The sequence below is a fragment of the Dendrobium catenatum genome, unplaced genomic scaffold (assembly GCF_001605985.2).
Source record: "Dendrobium catenatum unplaced genomic scaffold, ASM160598v2 fragScaff_scaffold_1105, whole genome shotgun sequence".
Classification (NCBI taxonomy): domain Eukaryota; kingdom Viridiplantae; phylum Streptophyta; class Magnoliopsida; order Asparagales; family Orchidaceae; genus Dendrobium; species Dendrobium catenatum.
The window spans coordinates 1,238,965-1,263,713 of record NW_021319567.1 but is presented as its reverse complement, the minus strand read 5'-3'; the positions used below and the strand labels follow the sequence as shown (position 1 = coordinate 1,263,713).

The 24,749-nt window shown below is 36.3% G+C and overlaps 2 protein-coding genes and 1 pseudogene across 2 annotated transcripts; 1 reads left to right on the top strand and 2 right to left on the bottom strand.

Moving 5' to 3' along the window:
* Nucleotides 1–5,233: 5,233 nt before the first annotated feature.
* LOC110107468 (WAT1-related protein At3g02690, chloroplastic) lies at nt 5,234–15,726 on the bottom strand. The gene is made up of 7 exons (XM_020837739.2): nt 14,996–15,726; nt 14,808–14,855; nt 14,571–14,693; nt 10,547–10,696; nt 6,330–6,501; nt 6,069–6,129; nt 5,234–5,806 (listed from the first exon to the last, which is right to left on the bottom strand). Exons 1-7 carry the CDS (start codon nt 15,572–15,574, stop codon nt 5,695–5,697), a joined length of 1,245 nt encoding a protein of 414 aa, XP_020693398.1. The 5' UTR covers nt 15,575–15,726; the 3' UTR covers nt 5,234–5,694.
* A 2,021-nt stretch (nt 15,727–17,747) lies between these two features.
* Nucleotides 17,748–20,609, top strand: LOC110107471 (annotated as a pseudogene).
* Nucleotides 20,610–23,498: 2,889 nt separating this feature from the next.
* Nucleotides 23,499–24,376, bottom strand: LOC110107483 (abscisic stress-ripening protein 5). Its single transcript, XM_020837757.2, has 2 exons — nt 24,077–24,376; nt 23,499–23,885 (listed from the first exon to the last, which is right to left on the bottom strand). Exons 1-2 carry the CDS (start codon nt 24,338–24,340, stop codon nt 23,700–23,702), a joined length of 450 nt encoding a protein of 149 aa, XP_020693416.1. The 5' UTR covers nt 24,341–24,376; the 3' UTR covers nt 23,499–23,699.
* Nucleotides 24,377–24,749: the final 373 nt, after the last annotated feature.

Here is a 24,749-nt window from a genome sequence, read left to right as displayed (position 1 = left end):
AAAAAAAGTTTAGATGAGTAGATCTTTGAACTAAGGTAACTATTTATTGCCATGCAATAAGGTCCTGTTCGTAGACGAGTCGGCATATTAAATTTTAATATTGATTTTTTTTGTACTTCTTATCAGCTCAACACCTACCAACTTCTAAGTTCGTCGGAGGAACATACCGAGAAGTCATATCACATTGATTTGCTAACTGTATTGACTACGATCCCCGAAATCATTCGACTTTTGCTTGTTGTTTTTGTTCAAACCCAAAAGAAATTAAATATGAAAGCAACATAGGAACGCTCACGTTGTCCTTTAAATGTTGAGTCTTCAACAAGTCTAATGAATAATTTTTTTATTTATTAAAGTAAAATTATATTACGGGGTTGTTTGGTTGGTTGAATAAAAAAATATATGTTTAAGGAATATTTTATTGTCACATTTAGATGAATATAAAGTAAATGCATATGAATGAGTTTTTTTAAATGATACACAACTCATCTTGATTTGTTCGTTAGGAGCTTTGACTACCAACTAAGAGGTATTGAGTTTGATTCTTACGTATGTGATGTGCGTGATTTTGTCTTAATTGGCCTAAATATCCCCCCTCCCCACCAAAAAAAAAATAAAAATTATTTTAGGGTTTAGGGAGATCCGCCCTTGGGTGGTAAGCTGCGGAAGGGGTGGCAATGGGCCGCGGCAGAGGAGGTAGCGGGTAGCTGGGGTAGGGGCATCGGGGGCAAGAGGCGACCGACGAGTTGCAGAGGGTGGTCGACAGCTGTGGTGGTGTCCAGCGGGCTACGAAGGGTGGCGGCCGACGGCAAGTGGCGATCAATCAAACTTGAAGTGTAAATAATTTCCACTCAAAATCAGATAAGATTGGTTTACACTCAAAATGAATTACTTCACTTTACATTACATTTACTATGCTTAACTTTACATCATTTTTTATTCCAACCAAATATCAAAATTTATAAAACTCCTATATTTGAAATATTTTACACCCTAAAGTAATCCAAACCAATCAGCCCAATAATTAAGTTTCATATTTAATGAAATAATTTTTTAAATATATTTTATTCAAGTGGCTATCAAATTAGCCTTACAACGTAATTTTTATAGTTATGCTTTTAATAAAAATTACTTTAAATTTATATTGAATCGATCTGATCAATGTCAATTGGGTGGCAATCCTCGGAGAAAACTTAGGAGAGAGGTCATTTTCTCATTAATTATTTGTGCTGTTGGTTGGTTAGACAGTTAGACTAGGAATTTGGGAAAGATTAGTTGGCCTTCGAAAGATAATCTATTCACGTGCGAGCCCTAATGAATTCATTATTGCGATAATTGAGATCTAAAATTTACTAATTTTCATTATTCGTGAATTTTAACTAATTATTTGATAATTTAATTTTCTCTTAACTTATCAACACAATTTTTGTTAATCATCATTAAAGATAATTTGAGATATATTAACTAAGCTAATTAATTAGCCTTTTTTTAATATTTGTGGCATGCAACACTATATATGTTGGCTACATGAAGAAATTAAATAGGGATATATGACTTTTTTGTTGCTGTTTAAAACAGCTTTTTAGTAAAAAATTAAAAAAAAAATTGTTTGAAAAAACAGTAAGAAAACCGCCCCAAATGAAGTCATAGTTGATCAGTCCATATGCATAATTGAGTATTTTTTTCGTGTTATAATAGTAATGGTGTTGAAAATCTTCCATTAGTGAGGAAGTGATGGGCTATGTTGAGAGTTCCATGAGAGAAAAAAAATAAAAGGCATAGCTAAGTAATGTGGTTTAATACTGTATTAGAGATTAAAATAATTGAGTTTCTCTATTAATAATCTTGAGCTTATGGTGTCCAAAACAACATGTGATTGTCACAATGGGAACTAGAAAGAAAAAAGATCTCATTCACAAGTCCACATCATGATCTTATCATCTTTAATAATCCTAGCTAGCTAATTGATTAAGGTATACCAATAAGGAAGTGAATATTTTTTTCATCTCTTTTATATTTTTCATGAAAGATTATTAATTTCACTCAATGATGAGACTATTGGGGAAAGAAATATTTTTTTCACATATAAATTTAAAATAATAATTGATAGATTAGAAGTCTGTTTGGGATGAGTATAGTATTTTATAAAATCTATTATAAAATTATTGTACGGAAAATAATTTAATTATTTTACTTGTAAGAGTTATTTTTTATTATATAAAAATTTCAAAAAAATGAGAAAATAACAGTAGTTAAATAAAATTATGATTGTTATATAAAAAATAAAATCACGTTAATATTATACCAAAAAGATTCTAAAAATTGTAGTTAGAAAAATAAATGATGAAGATCTAAGCAAAAAATGATTAAAGTTTAATTGAAACCTTTTAGAAGGTTGCTTGCTAAAAAGTGATATGGATGTTTCAACTTTTCATTTTTTGTCGTAATTCGCTTAGATAGATCAAAGTCGTGGCACAGTTATGACGCCCATTGGATTGTGATGGAAAATAATTTTCTTTGACTAAACAATCATTCTTTGTTATATCTATATATCTTGAAGATTTATTTGGTGTTTATTCATAAATGATGAACTAATCCTGCATTTGATTTGAGTATTAAAATGTTAAGCCACAGATAAAATAAAAGAATAATTTGACAAAGTATTTAGTATTATGCTGTAAGAATTAATTAAATAAATAAATTATGTAATGTGGCTCATATAAATGTTACTCTATTAATCATTTAACAATTAATTAAATACTTAATAATTTCTATTAGTCAAGAGCGGATTTTGAACAATCGTTTATGAACCGTTTGATCAAATGAAACATCTCTTCATGAAAATAACTTCCGGTCCTCTTCCTACCTCTTCAAATAAGTTATTATCTCTTCATATGGATAGTTAACATAAGAAAAAATAAACTAAGGTGAAGGAAGAGAAACCTTAGTTTTGCAAATTCAAAGAAATTCATGGACAAATCTACTTCAAAGTAGGGGTGTCAATTTCGGATCACGGGTCGGGTTCGGGTCGAACCTGAAACTGACCCGGGTTCAAACGGGTCGGGTCCAACCTGAATTTTCCAGGTCGGGTCCGAGTCAGGTTTTCGTGTTGTGTCAAATATTAACACCCCTACTTCAAAGCAAGGTATGATGTTATATTTTAATTACAAATTTGTGAAAAATCTTATTTTTCAAGTTCTCGGGATTAAGTGTTTATACAATTATCTTGTTTTATAATAATGAAGATCTTTTCAATGAATCCAAAAATTTCTTACATATGTTTGATTAATATTGAATGGTAGAGAATTAACAGTTTTAGAGCTATAATTTTCTTATTGTTGGATAAGAATCTATGCACTGATAGATAAGAGAAGTTAAGGAGAGATGTTAGAGTTCTTATGAAGAAAATTTAAAAGTAAAAAACATTGTGTTCTTGTCTAATGGAAATAATTCACTATATAAAAAAGATTATAAAGTGCGCTCTTCCCCATAATTGAATGTGATAGAGAATGTTAGCAAAGTAATAAAAGACGGTGATGATGAAAAAGAGACAAACATCAATCAATAGATGTTGATGTTGCTAATGGATGATGTCAATTTGGTAGCAATCATTAGGTGACGGCACCCGACGAATAATAGTCGAATAATAATGCTCTTGCAATGGTGATCAGACAAGACAGTTAGATGATGTTAGTTGATTCGCTCAATCATAAATCATTCATTAGACTATAAATCTATAATTGAGTGATATTTAAGTTGTTGGATTTCTCTTCTCAAGATACTCTTTTTTATTGTAAGCTCGTATGTGAGTGGGGCTATTAGAGTTTATAGGTCTAGCTTAGCAGTAGGTATAGGATGTCATATAAGTTTTGAATGGGGAGATGCTTAGTCACACAAAGATAGCTAAGAAACCATCTGGTTAATATGCGAGGCACCTTCTCCCTAGAGGAGGCTTCAATGGCAAGGAAAGGTAATCCCTATACAATATTACAAGGATACACAAGGAAAATACAATACTAACAAATTTACGATAGTTATAAGGATAGCAAAGAAAGCTTCTCATAAGAATAAGCATAATAAGGGAATGATTTGACTTACAATGTAGAACATCGATTGATCCCATATCATAAGAGAAGCCCACCAAATCATAACTCCTCCAATTTTGTAAGGAGAAAGATAATGAATATACAAGTTATAAGTGTTGTGTGAGAATATATCTCTTGGCTTGAAAAAAGAATAAGCTATACGGCTCTAAGCTTCTCAAATAAGTGCCACCTGAAGGTGAGGATATTAGTATCATGCAAGCATCTATCATAAAGTCCAGAAGGAAGATTAGGCTTAAAAATCCTCAATAATTAGAAGATGAATGCCCATTAGGGCTGCAAACGAACAAAGCATTCGACAAGCTACTCATTGCTTGATTCGATTAAAGCTCCTTCATAATCATTTAATTAATTAAACAAACAAACTTGAATATTTTTTAATACTTGATCCTTAAATAAACAAGCTTGAACAACAATGTGTTTGACTCATTTAAGTTCATGAACAACATCTAAAGCTTGTGAACAAGCTCGACATTAAGCTTGATAAGAAGCTCGATATAAAGCTTTCAATTTATTTTATATATTCAATAGAATGAATTTGTTTATGAACAAGAAATATTTGTTCATGTTTGCTAGATTATATGTTTAAAATATTCGTGAACAAATATAAGATGAATCATAAATTGTTTGTTCGTAAACGAACTCATTTGGTAGCTAGAAAATACTAATTAGATATGTTTATGAGCTAGCTCATTTGATAGCTCAAGAATACTCATATATATGTTCGCGAACGAGTTTTTTTGATAGTTTAAAAAACTTCGCTAGTTATGTTCACAAATATGCTCGATGTAATTGTTTGTTAGAAGTCTTGATAAGGCTCATTTGTTAAGTTAATGAACATCTATAAGTAGAGCTTGTTTATAGCTCGATAAGGTTGTTTGTTTAAAGCTTGATAAGCATGAAACGGACAGAATATAAACCAAACATGAAAAACCATTAATTTAAACAAACCTAGCTTGATCATAAACAAAAAGCTTGAACTGAGCTTGAACTAAACTTGAACAAGCTGATAATAAATGAACTAAACAAATTTTGAGTTTGAAGTAAAATTGCCAGCCCTAGAATTCATCTTCAGAACAATTCTGGTGTTTACAACATGAAAAAGCACAGTCAAACGAGCTGGAAATTGCTAATGGAACATACTATCATTGCAGTTAAGTTTAAAGCTTTTATAAACAACCTCTACAAGAGCACTTTGATTCTTGGACTAAAAAGTATTTGCATCAGATTTACATAATAACATAATAAAAAAAATAGAAAAGAGCTTTGTTACAAAGGCCTAAAACCATTACAACAAAGCTGTATTCATAGAAGGTTTACAGAGCTTAACAAGAATCACGCCACCACCGACTCTGAACAAAAGAGAAAAAAATCCTAAACTCTGCACATGTAGTTTGGTATATGGTACAAGATTTATTTGCCTATTACTGTGTACCACGAATTCATTTTCTAGGAAATATATTTTGGATTGATAAAATGAAAATTTGATCTCAAGCTTCAAAAATATAACGCACACATTGCTATTTCTGTCAACACTAATAGATGCCACTTGGAAGAGAACGGACCTATAAGCTTCATCCTTAAAGCAATTTCATGCATTATCATCGTCACTGCCTTTGTAATTGACCAAATATATACCGACAAGTGTCACTAATGCACCACCTAATTGTGAAGGGGAGAATGTCTCACCCAGATAGAGGAACCTGAAATTCAGTTGATGTCTTAGACTCAAGATGGATGTTTTTTATTGTCTTAAAATCCCCAGAAAATCTAAGCGTGACAATCAGAGCCAATAATAAAGATTATTCCGGTTATAGAATAGTAACAGCAAGGAAATGTGGCTGAGTTCATATATGCATTATTACCCCAACAATTATAAACATAATCTAAACAAGAAAGATCACGTAGTGAAGCCTCAGAAATGCTTAACAACACTCTTAATGACAAAAAATTCAGTTAACGTACCCAAATATAGAAGCAAACACTGGAGTTAGGAAAGTGAAGGAGCTTAGCTTCGTCAAGCTACCTGCATGAATAATAACAGAAGGAAATTTAACTTGTAAACAAGATAAATAACTATTTGTAATAAAGAGAACCTATTTAACAATTAGAATCATTGATATTGGAAGGTACAATGCTTAAGAAAAATTCACAGACAAAATTATGGAATCACAAGAGCAAACCAAGCCAAACTGCATATGAAATACATTTAGACGAGAAGAATACCTCTAGTAGCATTGTAGAAGAATACACCATAGCTAATGGCACTTCCAAATATTGAAGTGTAGAGAAGAGCCCAAATATCATCAGAGGTTAGCGCATTTACATTCCCGCTTATGGCAGGATCATGATTGAGAATAGAAATAACTAGGAGAGGCAGCCCACCTATAATCATGTGCTGTGGCAATGTAGTTATTTTCTTATCAGTTACTCCGTAAAGAATGATGTTCAACCAATAAACTAACATCATAGTAACCAAGGAAAATGGGCACATAAAACTATTAAAGCCTTATAATATAAAGATGGAATAATATAGCATTTATCTTTTGGCATTATTATCCTACCCAATTACAATAAATTGTATCAAACTACATATCCCAAGAATGCATTTTACAAGACCATTCAACGCAAAATGTGTTGAAATCAGGGATTTGATTTGAGAGGGAAAACCATGAGTTTTATTATACAACATAATCTCTATTTATAGGTCTATACAAGATGCTTTATAAACAAACAAAAATAACCACAGAATAATGAGTAATACAATCCTTCCTAAATCAGCTATCTAGCTATGGAAGGTTTTCAACGTGATTCAGGTGGGCTTTCCACGAATCTCTATTCATAGCCGTGCGATCAATGTGGGAACGAGAGACTAGGATTTAACAAAATGCATGGCAAGAATGATTTACTGGAACAACCAAGTCGACCTGAAGATAAGAGGAGACAATTTCATTCTTATGGGAAACAACACTTTATAACAATGATATTACCATATTAGGACATGCTAAACAATGAAAAAATAGTTATATCTTACCTCGGAATTTGCATCTTGAGGCAAGTAAGCAGTTGAGCCAATAATTTACTTATATCACACAAGTAGCCCGGTGAAGCATCAAATTGAACACGGGGCTCATCATTTTAGCATTTCTGGAACAGACAATTTACAAGCTTAAATTACCTAATACTCCAAGCAGATTTATACCAGGCTCACATTTATAATGGATTCCACTACAACAACCAGCCAGCTCCATATCAGGTGGAAAAGCTGGCTGGTTAAGTGAGCCAGCCTAGCATAACCCATGAGAGGTAGGGAAACAACATCAAGCTAATTGAACGGTAGTGCATAGGTATAAAAAGTATAGAAAGTAATTGGTCAGATTTCTTTCATTGATAGGGACTACTAGTTGGTCACTATGAAGCATGGACAAAAAGACATAACATAACTATAAAAAGTAATGCACAACACTTAGTGGATGCACTCTTCTCTTTTACAAATTATTAATATAAAATATGAGATTTAAGCATTTGATACAATTATTTTGTATTTAAATCATCACACACTGGAAAAAAAAAGTATTGTTATTTACAATTAAATTTCAAAACTTCTTATAGGCAGTCTTTAATGAGTCATATATAGGGGTGTAAGTGAACCGAGCCGGCTCGAACTCGACTCGCTAACGAGCTCGCGAGTCGAGCTTATCGAGCCTCGAGATCAAAATCAAGCTCATATATTAAACGAGTTCGAGTTTAATAAGACCCAATTCATTGTCACGCAAGCTTGCTCGATTAAGTAATATTTAGGGGTTAAAATAATTTTATTTATCAGTTTATATAATTTGAAAGTAAATTTATAGATTATCCATCTTTAAAAAATTTGAAATTTTATTGTTAAAAAAAAAAAGCTTACTATGGAAACCAAGAATAGTGATTCATGTGGCTAACCCCACATAGTAGGATAAAGGCTTGTTGTTGTTATTATTGGTTTCATTGACATTGAGCAAAAGCCCTGACAACATGTTAAAATAAATACAAAAAAAAAAATGCTACAACAACACAAATGATCAAACTTCTTTCACAATAAAGTCATCTATAACAAGTATGTATCTACAACATTCTTTAAAAAAGTGACGGGAACATTAAAGCTATCATAATGCACATTGCATAGCACCCATACATTCAACAACTTCATTTAACAAAACAGTGCAAGAAAAAGAAGAACGAGAAGGGTAGGAGGAAGGGTAGATTGAAGGAAGAATGGATGTGGATAAAGAAGAAAATGGGAATATGAGTGAAGAAGAAAATAAAAATGGCAGAGAAACAAAAGGAGAAGAAGAAGAAGAAATAGAGGAAGAAAGAAGAAATGGAAGAAGAGGAAAAAAAAAAGGAATAAAAAAAACCAGAAGAAGAAGAAGTAGAAGAAAGAAGAATAATAATAATAAGACGAAGGAGAGATGGAAGGGGACAAAAGAAATTTGGAGGAAGAAGAAGATGATGATGATTACCTGTGAGAAGAGGAGGAGAATGGGCGGCCACTTTGGCTTGGGTCGTTCGCTGGAGGTGGAGTCGGACGGGAGAGAGAGGTCTCTGGCCTAGCTAGGGCTTGCGAACTAGGGAAGGCCGAATAGGGGGTCTTCACGCCTGGGGGCCTATTCGAACCAAGAGCGAGAGAGCATGGTACTGAAGGGAACGTATCTCCGTGAATCCCCTCAATGATGAAGATTGAAGGGAGAGATATCCTCGTATGCTATGCCCAACCCTATCTTCTATCACGATATCCTTTGCGATCACTCTCCTGTTGTAGCCACCCGCTCCTAATCGAGAAGAAAACGCACATGCCAGCGGCTGAAAGCGGGAATTCTAGGAAAATGTCAAACGTTGGATGCAAGGTTTGATCAAGATGCTTACAAAAATCAATCGAACACATCTTTAAATTAATTAGGCTGATTTGGGTTGAATTGAGTCTAAACCGAACTCAATTTGTTTCAATTCAAGTCGGTTCAGGTTCAATTTGGTTCGACTATATTAATTTGATAAAATTAAACCTAAATCAATGCCAATTTGATTCAATTTGGGCTTGACGGGTATCAATCAAGTCAATCGAACATGCTCGAGGGCGAAGAAGTGAAAATCGAGGTCAACAATTACATGCAAGTAGAGGGTGCTCCTATAGTTGGTAGTTCTTCTTACTGAGACATAGTGCAAATTCACGTAATAACTACTTTTGCTTTGGTCAATAAGTTAACTGCCTTCCCCTAGAGTTGAAATTACTTGTTACCCTGATGTTGATAAGCAAGGCCTTGAGACTCAACTGGTTCTTATGGAGACCAAGAATAATCCCGCGCACTTTATTATCCCAATTGATCCTCACATTATGGAGTTTGTGTCTGTTGCCCCTCCCTCTAGTGGTTCTAATAATCTTGTTATTGATGATGCTTTGTTGCTTCCCAATATTACTTTCTTCAAATTTGAGGGCAACGGAAACCATTTTCGCATATTTCCTAATTATATTTTAATCAAAAGTCTTTGTACTCTTACTTTTTAGCAATTTTTTTAAAATTTATTATTGTTAATGTCAGGATTGATTTCGTTACACTTGCAATTCCTCATTTTAATGAGAATAGTCCATTGACCAATAATTAAACCTGTGAACCCTTGGATTAATTATGACAACTAAAATGATGGGAAAGTTTTTGTTTACTACAAGAATGAACAAAATTATTAGGCCATCCCCCAAATTCATTTTGCGTGAGCTTTATTCAAATGTTCATTTCCACACATCATTGATTTCTTATGGGATATGAAGTTGAGCTGGTGTTTGGGTTCTTAGAAATTTAATTGACATATATGGGGATTTTCTATTCTTGATCACTGACATCAGTAGCTTGTTAACCTGGGATGTTTGTCTTCTTAATCTTATTTTACTAATTGAATTATTGCATCATGCCTTATTGAAGTTGCGCTAGTGTTTGGATTCTTAAAGATTCAATTGATTGATGTGATTATCTTGCCAACCTAGGATATTTTCCTTCTTGATCTCATTGTAGTAACTGTGTGATAATGTCATGCCTCATTAGAGTTCTTCCCACGTCTTATTTATGCCAGATTTATGGTGATTTGCTCATGAATCATTTTCTACTCTTCCACTTCCTCTTGTATTGGACTCATTTTTTGGTCTTTTTCTTACTTTGGTACTTACGACTTTAGCTTATTTTAAAAAGCAATATTCATTTTTTGCATCACCTCTTTAGATCCTTCTCATTTTACAACATTCATTTTCTTAATGAAATAGTCGACTCTCTGTTACAATTAAAGGAGCATGATACTATTGATGTTTAAAGGCAAGAATTACACATTAAAAGAATAGTCAACTTCAAAGTTGTTCAAAAATCCTTAGTTGTATGGTTATCAACAAATAGGAAAAGATCAACAATAAAGCAGCGTACCCATCCAGTTGCCATGATAGGATCAGAGTACTTGGAAACCCAGCGAACCATAACAGTTCCAATTGCCATACTTTGAGCTGCCAGAAGCATCCACCATTCTCCACTTCCCCAAATCGTTAAATCTCTTCCTTCAACGGAAATTGCAGGAATCTGAAATGTAAGCATTACTACTTGAAAAAAAAAAAAAAAACTGCTTCAAAAACCAAATAACATGAAGTATATTTCCAAGCTAGTGTTTATGAGATTAAATTTCACTTCAACCAAACAACAAAAACAAGTAGAAGAGACAGATAGAAGTTGATGCCAATAAAATATTTAAGTTAAGCTCAAATTGATTTTGCTCTAGCATATGAAAAACAAGAGTAATCATTGATAAAATCTACTTCTAGTTTCATACATTTTTGAGCTATCTGCACAGACACATTAGCATGAAAAGTAACCATGTTTACCAAGTAAAATTGGTCAGGGTTGTGGTGGAGGCTTTGTATTCGATGAAAGATTCATACGCAAAAATCTGATTTTGGATAGTCAAACTTGATGAGGCTTCATACAAAATATAAGTGAAGCCTAATTTGGAACTCTCAGCTCAAGTACAAATTTAGCACCTTCAAATTTGGTTTGGTTTAAAAAGCAAAGCGGATTTGAACTTGGCCTCATCTAACTTAAGCTGGCTTCTTAAAAGCTGACAGCTACTGTAGAACATCCAAAAAGAACATTAAGATCTTTAAAATTTTAGGTGTAAATTGTGCCATCAAAACAGAAGAATTCCCATCAAAACCAAATAAGCTAATGCAGTCCAGTTCAACAGTCACCTTGAACAATTCAGGCGGCAAATTATTGGGTCAGGTGACCGAACGCAGAGATAGGTTCGGATAATAATAAAATATTATTTTAAAATTAGCGCAACTAAAGCGCAACTAAAGCGCAACCAAAGCGCAACCAAAGCGCAACTAAAGCGCAACCAAAGCGCAACCAAAGCGCAACTAAAGCGCAACCAAAGCGCAACCAAAGCGCAACTAAAGCGCAACCAAAGCGCAACTAAAGCGCAACCAAAGCGCAACTAAAACGCAAGTCAAAAAGCGCAACTAAAGCGCAAATAGTATCAATTGCAAATCCAGTGACAGCTTCCCAGGTCATAATAAGTAATCATTAGTGCACTATTATAGTGAAAACAACTAATAATTGAGTGCTGAGTCGTAAAAGATCAATTTTTGGGTTCAAATGCATCTTGCCAACCTTTCTACATATGAACCAAAAATAGGAAAGAAAAGAGAGCTTCTAAGCAAACAACATGGTTGTCTGCACCACTAAATCTTTTACTGTTGAGTGATCAAATCTCATTCTTTCCCTTCATATATATGCACCAAATCAACTCTTTCAAATCACTTCTTCATTCTGGAGATGGCTTTATCCGAATGGATCTGAACCCCCCACCTGCTCAAAAACTAAGTCTAGTACTAGCAATTTTATTTACTACATTTGGCAAAAGAGGCAACTTAACCTTTGCGTCTATGCCAACTTACTTGCTTAATGAATATAATCATTATTAGAAAATTATAAGCTAGCTTGCCGAATCATGATGCAAAATCATGAATACACCATGATAATTAAAACCAACTGTACAGAGAATATGTTTAAAGAAGAACATTTTCAAATGCAAAAAGTGTTAGCATGCCACTCGTTTATACATACACCAAACAAGAATTGCAAAGTTCAATGCCTTCAATTTATAAACCAAAACCACCACTTTTGAGTCAATTCCACCCAAACTGAACTAAACAAAACACAACCATTTACTCGAAAAAAGAAATGAAGTGCTACCGAGAAAATCTATTATATTCGGTAGTTGAGAACTCTAGATTGCTATGGCAATGATGGGGACATCGGAACTTGGAAAGTTTATCAGAGACATGGCCGTTGATCTACGGCCACGATCGAATTAATGTATTTTTGAGTCGTATTATGTATTTGTCTTTTATTATATTATGTTTGTATTTGCTTTTGTTATTTTCCGCTTTTACCAACTACTTAAGGGAGGTCATGTGTAAGCCCAAAGGGCATTGTCGTCTTTTATTTTTGAGTCCTTTGTATGAGGCTATATATAGCCCTTATGTTCTCTTTTCATGCTTAATGAATGAATGATAAAGAATTTTTCCATTGTTTGAGTTTCTTGTAAGAGCTTGAGAGTGCTTGGGAGAGGAAACCCTTGGAGAGGGAATCGCATCACCCACCAGCCTTGGAAGAGTCCGGGCTCGTGGTTAGTTTTCTTATTTCGTTTTCCCCTCTTCCCTCCACCCTACACCACCGGTCGACCACCCCCTCTAACAACCCCAAGCCACCGGCCACCTTGGCCTCACCCTCACCGTCGCCTAAGCCCCCATCTCCACCCCCACCCGAGCCTACCTCTATTTTCCCCCACCACCACCCACGGCCAAACCACAAGCCACCGGCCCACCCTAGGCCTTTCCCTCCCTTTTCCCTTATCTTTTCCCTTATTTCCTAATATAAATGTAATATAATTACTAATTAGGATTAATTTTGAATTCAAATACAAGTGATTTGAAATTCAAAATCTTTCCTAAAATACGAAATCTATTTTAAGAAAGTTTTTAAATCTCATCCAAATCAATCTTTAATTGAATGAGATTTAATTTCTCTTACATAATTTAAGATTCCCAATTAAGCAAGCAATAAACACTTGCCTTAAGCCCACCCTTTCTTCCCTTATTGCGCCGCCCCCCCCCCCCCCCCAGGAAATCCCATGGGATTTATTTCCAAAAATCCAACAAAGCTCTCTTGGAAATAATTTCCTACTTCTTCCCCACCTCTCTTGGCCGAAATCCCCTAGTCCCAACTTATTTAATTTCTTCGCAAGAGAGGGCCTCTCCTTTTGGAATTAAAATAAATCCTTTCCCCTCTCTCTTACTGCCGCCCTCCTCTCTCTTCCCTTCATTAATTCCTTACATCAAGGGGATTAATTAAGGAGTTGTTTGAACTAGAATTCCCACCACAAAACTGAACCAAAAATCTTCTCATAACCTCCTTCATTGGCCGGCCATCCCCTCCTCTTCTCCAGTTCAACTTCTGAGAGAAACTTCTTTCTCTCTAGTGGAGTCTTCAAGGAAGCAGCGTCGATCTTCGTCTACACATCAATCTTTCAAAGCCAATGAATGGCCGATCTGGATCTTGACTACGGATTCGCTTAAGACGAGCAAGGGAACGTCAACATCCTCCACTCCACCTTCTTAGACTTCAACCCAAAAGTCGATAATTCTATTGAAGAATACGTGGACCGCATCAACTTCATGCTTTTGGAGGCCATCGACGAGCAACTTACCAACGTCCAGTGGCAACTTGTTTCCGGCCACCCCAAGGGTGAACTTCTTCCCATTTTCACTTATTTTCCTAATCCGCTAATCTTGTAGGTGGTGATCAAGTCACAAAGAATCGTGCCTCGCCCTCTGCCTCCGACTAGTAAATGTAGGATTTGAGTACACTTTCTATGGTGCTTATCTCATTGTTAGATTAGAGATTTTTGTTAAGTAACTACTTAATTCGTATGTTGTTGAAATTCTAAATTGTTTAGATAATTCAAGTTCTTAGTATGTGATTTGGCCTAAGCGTAGCTACCCCTCTTACGTTTTCTATTTTTGTTTAGCAGCTAATAGTTTTAATTGTTATTTGTTCTTATCAAAATCGTGCAAATTCTTATCACCTTCATTTAAAAGCATTGTAGTCATGTATCAGGCAACCTTTGCCTCTCTTGCTTAATCAATGCAAACATTAATTGCAAACCTTATGAAAGCTTGCCAGCTCCTAAGCACGCCAGTTCTTGATACTCCAGAATCATGAATGTATGATGATAATAAAAAAAAAAACAGATAAAGTATAGATTTGTAGGTCTCACTTTTCTGTGCCAGTAGCACATCATGTACACCAAAACAGATATAGAGATTTCCATAATATTGCTACCGTTGAAATTATTCAAAATAGAACAGGTGTATAGAAGAGAATGTAAGTGAACCTCAAGAAGTAGAAGCCCGATAACACCAAGCACTAGCCCAGCAGCACCAACGGTTCCAATGGACTCACCAAACAACAGGGCTGCAAGTATTGAAACTGTCAAAGGCTGAGAATCGATGATGACCTACATTTTCAAAATGGGACGATAATGGCAGCTCATAAACAACTATACACTAAAACTCATTCATTGAAATTATATAGCTGTATGAGTAAGGAAACAAAAGGTTTCTGAACTTACACTGCCCAATCCAGCTGCTGTTTTCTGTAACCCCTCAGCAAGAAACCCCTACATGGTAAAGAAAAGAAAAAACCTTTTAGCCCACAAATGGGAGCAATGGCAATCCAAGTATCCAAGGACAGGGAACGTTCCAAAAGCTTCTCATTAACTTTTTCTAAACACTGCGATTACAAGACAAACCATCCCACCTGAAAAAATGCCCCGTCCACGATACCAAACAGGATAATGGAAATCCACGCCAGGAGCCCCGTCGGCTGCCGCCTGCCTCTTGCCGCCGCAAATCCGATCAACATAGCACCCGCCGGGATCAGCCGAAATGCCGACACGAAGAAGGGTCCCGTCTTAGGGATCACCTCCTTCATAGCCACCATTGCGGTGCCCCAAAAGAAGAAGGGAGACACCAGGAGCGCCCAGTCGATGACCATACCAATCAATCCCTCATCAAATTTTGCCGCTACTCCAGTTATCTCGAAACTTGCGGAGCTCTTGTTGGCTGGGGGCGGCGAAGGAAGCAGCTGTTCGGTGTCAGAGGCGAAACACTCGACGTCATTTCCGGTGCCGACACAGTCAACGGAATCCATCTTAGAGTCGGGAATTGCCTTTCGGTTGCTGCAACAGAAGAAAGGCCTTGAAACTCTGGGTTTAGTTCCAAGTTTCGAACGGGAGCGTGGAGATGGGTAGGGTTTGGGAAGGAAGTGGAGGAAGGCATGATGATTCTGTGGGGAAATTGGAAAAATGGGAAGTAGGTAGACGGAGGTGGTTGACATGGGGTTCTTTTCAACAGGATTCTTTATCTTTGATGATATTTTCTCTTTCTTCCTGCTCGGATACCGGAGACTCAAGCGACGAGGAAGACGGGTTGGAGGGCCAAACTCTCCCAACCAGAATGAAATAACGGAAAATTTTGTATCTCGAGATTTTATTGATCATTATGATTAATATCTAACTATTGAAAATTAATATTATGATTCCTCATTTTTCTAACAAATAAATTTGAATAAAAGTGCTAAGTTATCTTATGATTATTTTTTAATTATTATAAATTAATTTTCTTCTCAACTAATTAATTTATTTTATAAGTAATTATAAATTATATTTACATCAAAAAATAGGATCTTCCATATTATATGTTATTTTCTTTGATGAGGATATTGTTGGGGTCTAAAGAATGGAGCATGTTCTTTGTTGGATAGACGATTGGGCCGCAACCCTTATATAAGAAACTTCACCAAAAAAAAGAAACCTTCTCCAAGCCATTCATAAAATATGGAACCAAAAGGGTTATGAAATGATGGGAAATGAAAGCCCTTAGTTCAATTTTGATATATCATTCAATTTTAATAAACTGACTTCGAATTTTAAGCTTGTGAAAGATGACTTCAATAAAATTACCCAAACTTCCTCTATGATGATGGAATGAATGTGGGATCTCTATAATAACTAGTAAAATTGATACCCCCTTCTGCCCTTCATCAACTCTCTCATGGATACTAAATCTAGATTAACTTTTACTATGTCGGTGTTCAAATTCCAACATGAACTTTTAAAATTTGGCCCTCCTACTACTTCCTCTATAGTGAATACCATTGGTGCTTTTCACTACAGAAAAATCGTCCATTACCGACGGTAATTTCTAACTGTTTTGATATATTTTTCGGTGGTTTTAAAAATTTACGGCAGTTAATAGCGATGGTCAAACCGTTGGTTTAACCACCAGTAGGAAATACCATCGGCATTCAGCGAATTTCCTATAATGCTTCCTCTACTTATATTTTATATTGACATGTCCTCACTTTCTAATATAGTTGGAATCCTCTCTGCTCAGCCTATAGTGTAAGTCAAATGCATGACCCCTATGCCATAAACAGAGTGCGTTAGTTCGTTCTTTCAACAATGAGAAATTGACTTCATTTCTCTCGAGCTTTCAAGTTTTTTTTTACTTCCACCAACATATTTCATTTGCCTCTTACCTTACACCTCACTCCAATATCGATCAAATTTGAGGACGATAAAGCAAAAGTTGCTAAAATCAATATCTGTGAATGCAAATAATAAAGAGATTATGAAATGTTTGTATCACTTATATCCAAAGCATAATCTGAAGTAAAACTTAAGCAAAAACATTAAAATTTGTAAAAGTTGAAAATCTTTGAAATCAGTTAATCTGTATCACGTATATCGAAACTCGAAAGTAAAATCTTAAGTAAAATCTGAACTAAAACTTAAGATACATGTACAAGGATTTCATCCCACATTCTATTTCCAATCAGTTGGATCTAATAAAACTATCAGCAAATTCAAAGTGTAAACTTGATATGTTCTTCATAAGAACCACCGACAGTTCAAAAACAAAAAATTATCTTCTGCCAAATCAAACAACTATATTATAAGATTGAAAATTCCAAATAACAACTTGCAGAAAATTCCGCTAGAAAATCTCGAAAAAAAATAGGGTTAAAAGCAGACAAAAAAAATGTGATTGAAGTTTCCATGGAAGGGTGCATCTAAGAGAAGAACCCCAGTGTGCTTAAAAGTGAAGGAATAACAAAGAAATTTTCTGTACCTGGAGGCGGCTCCATCGACAGCGTTCTTTCGAGCCCCATTTCTTCCTCTCTCTCCATCTCCCTCTTTCTCAGCTCTCTATCGGCAAAGTAATAATATGCAGAAAAATTACTGGAGCTACACAATACAAATTGTCTTCTGCGTCCTGCTGCGTGGTGTGAATTTTGTGCTTCGAAACTTCAGGAGAAACTTAGAACGTCCAATGACCAAAGGCCAATAAAAAGTTTTACTCTATTCCTTTTAGACGTTAAGGTGAGTACTCGCTTTGCTTGTTCGCACTACACGGAGAAGGTAAGTTTCGGCAGGGTTTGGTTGTTCGCACGGGATGGAGAAAGAGAGGAGCGCGGGATTCAGACGGGTAAGACACCTGCTCGAACGATGAAGAAAGATGAATTCGCGCGCGAAAGGAAGGGTTTTAACTGTGAGGTATTTCGGATGAGAGAATGTTATTTAGGTGGTGCATAAGTATATAGTGTAGTTTATGTATATAAATATAATAGTTTTCTAATATTATATATACGAGTTTGATATATAATTTAAATTATAAATGGTAACAGAGTATTAAAAAAAATAATAAAAAAACAAATTAATCAAACATAATGACACATTTCATTGAATGCGTCAAATTATTTAACACATTATTACAGTAATTTCATATTTTAATTGGCCTGACTTGAGTGAATGCCCCAAATGATTTGGCGCATTTTAAAGAACTAGTCAAATCATTTGGTGCATTCTAAATAATGTACTAAATGATTGGCTAGTTCTGAATGCATCATTTGGTGTTTTTTTTAGAACATGTCAAATGATTTGACTAGTTTGTTTCTTTTTAATTTTTTTTAATGTTTTGCTCCTATTCTAAAAATTCCTAATAGTTTTAGATGTTATGTATATAAAATCTAATAAAAAAGATAATGCTAATTTTTTCAGTTAATTTAGAAAAATATCGTCATTAATGCTATGAATCATTTGATTAATCACAAATGTTAGTGGGTGACTAGCATCACCTACTAAAAATCTACCTTGCCATCTACCTCCAACAAGCTAACAGTGGGCGTGTGACTAATCTCGAGACCGGAAGCGTGCAGGTGCGATCTTTTCCAGATTCTTCGGAGGGGTAAAATTGTTTTTTTTATTTTTAATTAATATTTTTGTTTTTTTTAATAATTTTTAATTACGTTCATAATTATTATAACCATTTTTTAATTTTATATTAATGAACTAATTAACTTGAAGCATTTTATCATTATTTTGTCAGGGAGGAAAATGGAGCGAGAATAGTTCACAGGAAAGCATTACTGGAGGCACTAGCAGAGGAAATTCCTCTGGAAGCCATTCGTTTTTCTTCAAAATTGGCTTCAATCAGAACTGAAGCTGGCCCAGATTCTTCCAGCATCACTGTTCTGCAATTAGAAGACGGAGAAATTATAAAGGCCAAGGTTTCTATATATATCTAACAACAATTAACCAAATTAAGGCTTTAATTCTTGATCAAATCATGTTATATTAGATGGATTTTTACTATTATATGCTATGTTTGGATATCACTTTAAGGGCTGTTTGGTAGCACCTAGGATTTGATTTAAGTAGGATTTCATAAATCCGCTAAATTCGGATTTCAGAAATCCTGAGGGGCCTAAATCCTGAAAATTGTTTGGTAACATTCATGATGAATCCTATTAAATCCCGTATGACTATGTGATTATAGAACAGATTTAAAGAGCGGACTCTTTGTCTCGAGCCAACGGATTTCGTAAACCTGCCAAAAAACAGGACTTCAGAAATATAGGATTTAGCACAAAAAGGCGGAGTTTTTCGTCTAAGACAGCTTTCATTTTCCGTGAGATTTGGTTTTGCATTTTAGGTCGTTTGGGTGGATCTCGCTCAAATCCGTCTCAAATTTGGCCTAAATCCTGCTATAAAACAACACCTAAAATGAATAAGGAGTATGTAAATTAATAACACACGTGATGTAGGTGGTGATTGGTTGCGATGGCCTATACTCGGTTGTGGCGCAATGGTTGGGCCTAGCTCAGCCACGTGATTCTGGTCGATCGGCAGTCCGGGGCCTCGCCGTGTTCCCTGAAGGCCATGGCTTAAAGCACGAAACTCAACAATTTCTATTCGCGAACAGAAGGGCGGGTTTGATACCCCTTAATGACCACGATGCATATTAGTTCATATCCCACCCCACCACGCCGAAAGGTACTATATTACTATTCTTCAAAAATAACATCAAGCTTTTATCCTTTTATATGGGATTTGCTATAATAATTTTTTTCTATTATATCTTATTGAGAGTCAAATTCTCATTTAAATTAATAAAAATATCAATTTTAATAGTTTCTAATCAAATATATTAATAATCTCCATTAAAATAAATTTTAATCACAATATCTTATAATTTATGAATATTTATAATCAGGGGTAGAATCAATTTTTTTTAGAATGAGAAAAACATAATTGTGAAATATATAATTTTATGTATGAAACAAAAAAAATTCTTCTTAGAAATTAGGCAATTTTATTTATTGAAGATGATTAAAATAATTAAAACATTTTACTCTTTTTCTTTTTCTTTTTGTTTGCAGTAAAAGAGCTGGGAAGGCATCCGGAGCACATACAGCGCGAAGTTCTTCTGAACTTAGCCGTTGACCTACCTCTTGAGTTCAAACAAATGATCGAGCATTCTGTACCGTCAAGCCTGACATGGGACCCACTTATGTTCCGCACGCCATGGGACATCGTCCTAGGCCGGGCCCACCGCGGCTGCGTGACGGTCGCCGGCGATGCCTTCCACCCGACGACGCCGGACCTCGGCCAGGGCGGCTGCATCGCCCTCGAGGATGCCGTGGTGCTCGCACGATGCCTCGCACATGCGGAGTCTCCCAAAGAAGTGGAGGAGAGCTTGGGGCGCTACGTGGCAGAGCGACGGTGGCGGGCAGCCGCGGTTGTCGCTGCCTCCTACTTCTCCGGGTGGGTTCAGCAGGCCTCGGCCGGGGTGTGGACCCGGCCGCTTAGGTTGGTTCGGGATTTTCTTTTTTATCGGTTCATCTTCACCTGGATCGCAAGGCTCACGCTCTTTGATTGTGGCACTTTGCCTAAGGTTGGCTAAGATATTTGGTTTTAGTGTTCAAAGTTTAGTTTCGCTGCTTGTGTTTGATTTGATCAGTAGTTAAGATATGTGATATTATTAGAACTTTTTATTTATGATAAGCATTTGTTGGGTATTTGTTCTTAGATTTAGGTTGTTTAGATTTCTTGTATAGCATGTATAGCCATTAGTATAACTAGTTGTGTAGCTTGTTTGCCTATAAATAGACTTTAGTTTGTATTAGGCAATGTGGCCAAAGAGAAATAAAGTTGGCTGCATTTCTCTCCTCTCTCCCTCCTCCTCTCTCAAGATCAAGAGGAAGTGCTTCTTCCTCAAGAGATCTTACATCTGGTATCAGAGTCACGGCGGTGGCAATCTCGAGGTGGAGGAGCCGGAGGTGGTTTTCTTGTCTAAGAAACGATTCAAGGCCAAACGGAGCAAGCGATCTTGGCGGGGTTCGCCGGATTCGGCGAAGGGAGCGATTGATGGAGGCGGTCGAGGCGAAAGAGGCCTGTCTCGCCGGAATCAGAGCGGAAGTGCGGGCCGAAGTCAAGATCGGTCGTTGAACTTACGCGGGCGAGTGGGGTTGTTTTCATTTGGATGCGAGGCCTTGTCGCGGTGGTCCGGAGCAGTGCCAGAGGGCTTCTTGATCGGGAGCAAAGCAAGGCCGCACGCAGGCTGTGCGGGTGAAGCGGGATCAACCCGCGAGTTCTTGAGCGCGGATTGGACGAAGGCGGAGGGGTTCTCGGTCGGTGTCCAGCAAAACCAGCGAACAGATTCAATCGGCAAGCTATTCCTAAATGGGGCGGAACTTTTGGGCTAGATGAACAGCAGGGCGGGCAGGCGGGTCATGCGAGAGGCGTGACAAGCAGATCGGAGTTGCATTGGTGCTGATTCGGAATTTATGCCTCAGCCACCCCTTTTCTTCTCTGTAAAGAACAGAGGATGTGCCATATAAATGGCTATACAATTATTTAGATAGATTGCTCTAATACCCTTTTCTTCTCTGTAAAGAACAGAGGATGTGCTTCTTCACATTGCTGGGTTCGATTTGTATAGGGAGGCGGACATGTTGTGTGGCTCAAAAGGATAATGATTGAAGGATATTGAGCCTTTCTATCCAGATAGCAAACTGGTTTGCATTTTACAGTAATAAAGAAGAGATTAGATCTTCTTTGGATGTGGAGTTTTGGACTTTCGGTGGAGTCCAGGAGACATTGAGGTGGATTTGGCATGTTCTTGGGAGTTGTGCCGGGAGTGCGAGGTGCTTGGAGGTGCGAGGTCGTGTGATGCACGAGGAGATCGCATAGAGGCGCAGGGCACTGGTGAAAGACACGCAGGGCGTTGGCCGGATGCGGCAGTGTGGAGCATGGGCTTGTGACGAGAGGAGCGCGGGTGAAGGCACAGGGCTCGCTGCACTGGTGGATACGTGCAGGATGTGGTTGGAGATAGACCACATGAGTGCAAGGCACAGGCGCGGGCTGGAGGCGTTGGACGCGGGCTGGAAGTGCAGGGTGCGGGCACGAGGTGCAGGGTGCAGGTGGATGCACAGGGCGCGGAAGCGGGGTACAGGGTGATGCGGCAGAATAAGTTCTGTCGGGAGGTGGAGCAGTTCTTGAGAAAGTTATTAACTATCGGTACGACGTACGTTTTGGCGGAGGAGATCGGCAGGGTTGTTCTTTATGAACAGTGGTTATCTTTTGTTGTGTAAATCTAGGATCAAGGTGGAGATTATTAAATATTTGTTCCTAGATTTAGGTTGTTTAGGTTTCTTGTATGACATGTATAGCCATTAGTATAGCTAGTTGTGTAGCTTGTTTGCCTATAAATAGGCTTTAATTTGTATTAGGCAATGTGGCCAAAGAGAAATAAAGTTTGCTGCATTTTCTCTCCTCTCTCCCTCCTCTCAAGATCAAGAGAAAGTGCTTCTTCCTCAAGAGATCTTACAGTGTTAATTTTATTTCAATTTATGTATACATTTTATCAACATGTGAATTTATGATTAAACTTATTTAAAATTTTTAATATTTATAATTTATTATTTTTATTGACCATTACATATATAAGGTGTTAATTTAGTGTCTATGTTGAGTTTGTTTATCAAATTTGACTCGTGAGCTCATTAATGAAGTAAAAGTGTCGAGTCGAGTCAAGTATTTGTGTAATCTAGATAATTAAGCTTGCCTAGCTCTTGTTGAGCTCGAGCTTGACTTGTTAGAAAGTTATGAGACTTGAGCTCATTAGAAAAGCTCAAGTTTCACTATTGAAATAATTTAAATTATTTAGTATATATCTTATTAGATTATTTTAAAATTAGACTTTGAATATATTTTAATTTAAACGAACGGATCAACAAGCTTATGAGCCAAGCCTAGCTGAGCTCGAGATCTTATAATATACAAGCTCTATTATAGGCTCAAGTTTAAACTCGTAGCTTGATGCTCGAACACGTGACTCAATAAGCTTGGCTCATGAGCTCATTCATGAGTCAAATTCGAGCCGACTCAGCTCACTTACTCCCCTAATTCTAATTATACTGAAATGTATCCTATTTTATTTTGACTATCATGACGAACGTCAAAGTTCGAGCATGTTGAGTTGTTGGTTTGATCTCTCTTCTTCTAAGATAAGAGATCAGACGAAAATAATTGGGCATAAAACATTGGTGACAGGAAGAAGCCAAACATCAATCTTTAGTAGACATTGGGCCAATAAGATATTAGAGGTCTGAACATGTTTAGACAACTTTATTATTCTAGTTATAGGAGAGGAAATCGTGCAATCAAGAAGATAATCTTTGAAGGCGTTGGGCTATTAATAAGGAAATACTCAAATTCTACCTATTAACAAAATAAATATTCATTTCATTTTTTTCAATTACAGAGCCCAGATATTTACCCTTGCCACGATCAAATTATTAGGAATTAACAAAAGAAAAAAAGGAGTTGGGATTTTATATTAGAGATGAAATTTAAAAAATAGATATAAAGAATATTAATTTTAAAATAATTAATTTTCAGATATTATACATGAAATTGCCAAAAAAATTGTTGAGATATTGGCTAAAGAAAACATGCACGCCACAATTATTAAGTACAAAAACGAGCAAACCACATAAACCTCAGCACTTACAACTGAAAGCAAACAGCACACATTAGAATAGAGCACAAATTAGCATAAACATTTTAAGCAAGCTAATTAATTAAGCCTGGATACAATATTATTTACTATTTTTTTCAGAACAAGTGGTGTTTCTTCTTCCCTTCAGCTTCCTCTTCGTCGTCCTCCTCCTCCTCCTCCTTGGCTTCCTTCTTCTCGTGATGCTCATGGAAGGCGCGGCCTGCGGTGGCTGAAATCTCTTCTTCTATATTGTGGTTATGGCAGCAGTGCTTCGGTTCCTTCTTAGCCTCCTCTTTCTCGTACTGTAAATACATAGAATTCTCATCATTTAAACTATATCACCATAGTAACAAGAATTATGTTAATTAATTATTGAGTTCTTCCGATAATTTCACAGTTAAAAGCTTAAGATATATATAATGAAAGATTGATCACAAATTAAAAAAAAATTAATTTTTATATTAAATTCATTGAAAAAAAGAGTTAAAAATACCAAATCTAATTCGTCGTCGGAGACGGGAGAGTCTATCTCGCCCAAATGCTCCTTGTGCTTGTGTTCCTTTTTCTCCTTCTCATAGTCTTCGACAGTCTCCTCTGCTGTCGGCGAGTATTCGCCGCCAATGTTCTTTGAGGAGTAATCTCCGCCGGCGAAATCATCGCCGCCGCCTGTGATCGCCACGTCGTCGGAAATCCTCTCCTCCTCGTCCTCATTGTGGTGGTGCCCGAAGAGGTGGTGGTGGTGCTTCTCCTCAGCCATTGGATGACAGATAGACGGTGATGGTTTGGTTATGATGTAATGGGTGGGATATTTATAATGAGAGAAAGTGAGAGAAGGATTGGATGGACGGTGGCGATTTGTTGGAATCAGGATTAGAATTTGGTTCTGTGAATCAGGATCAGAATTTGGTTCTGCAATAATAGAGTTTTTATGGCTGGCGGTATCTAACGTCAATGCTCTGTACGTAAACGAATATATTGGCAAAGATATTGCCCAGATTTTATTCTAGAATTTGAAATACAAATATAGATTAATTAATGAAATTTAAGGTGTTCAAATTCTTTTTAAACAAATTAAAATTTTATACGAAAATTATATAATTAAAATAGATTTTGTGTAAATGTGTGTTATATTTTGAAGGTTTAAATTCTTTTATTTTAAACCTTGA

Coding starts and splice junctions, on each gene's coding strand:
- LOC110107468 (XM_020837739.2), bottom strand. CDS start 15,574: ATGTCAACCACCTCCGTCTACCTACTTCCCATTTTTCCAATTTCCCCA. Junction 14,694..14,807: donor CAGCAGCTGGATTGGGCAGT/GTAAGTTCAGAA, acceptor TTGAAAATGTAG/GTCATCATCGATTCTCAGCC. Junction 5,807..6,068: donor GTGTTTGCTTCTATATTTGG/GTACGTTAACTG, acceptor ACTGAATTTCAG/GTTCCTCTATCTGGGTGAGA.
- LOC110107483 (XM_020837757.2), bottom strand. CDS start 24,340: ATGGCTGAGGAGAAGCACCACCACCACCTCTTCGGGCACCACCACAAT. Junction 23,886..24,076: donor CCGACGACGAATTAGATTTG/GTATTTTTAACT, acceptor ATGTATTTACAG/TACGAGAAAGAGGAGGCTAA.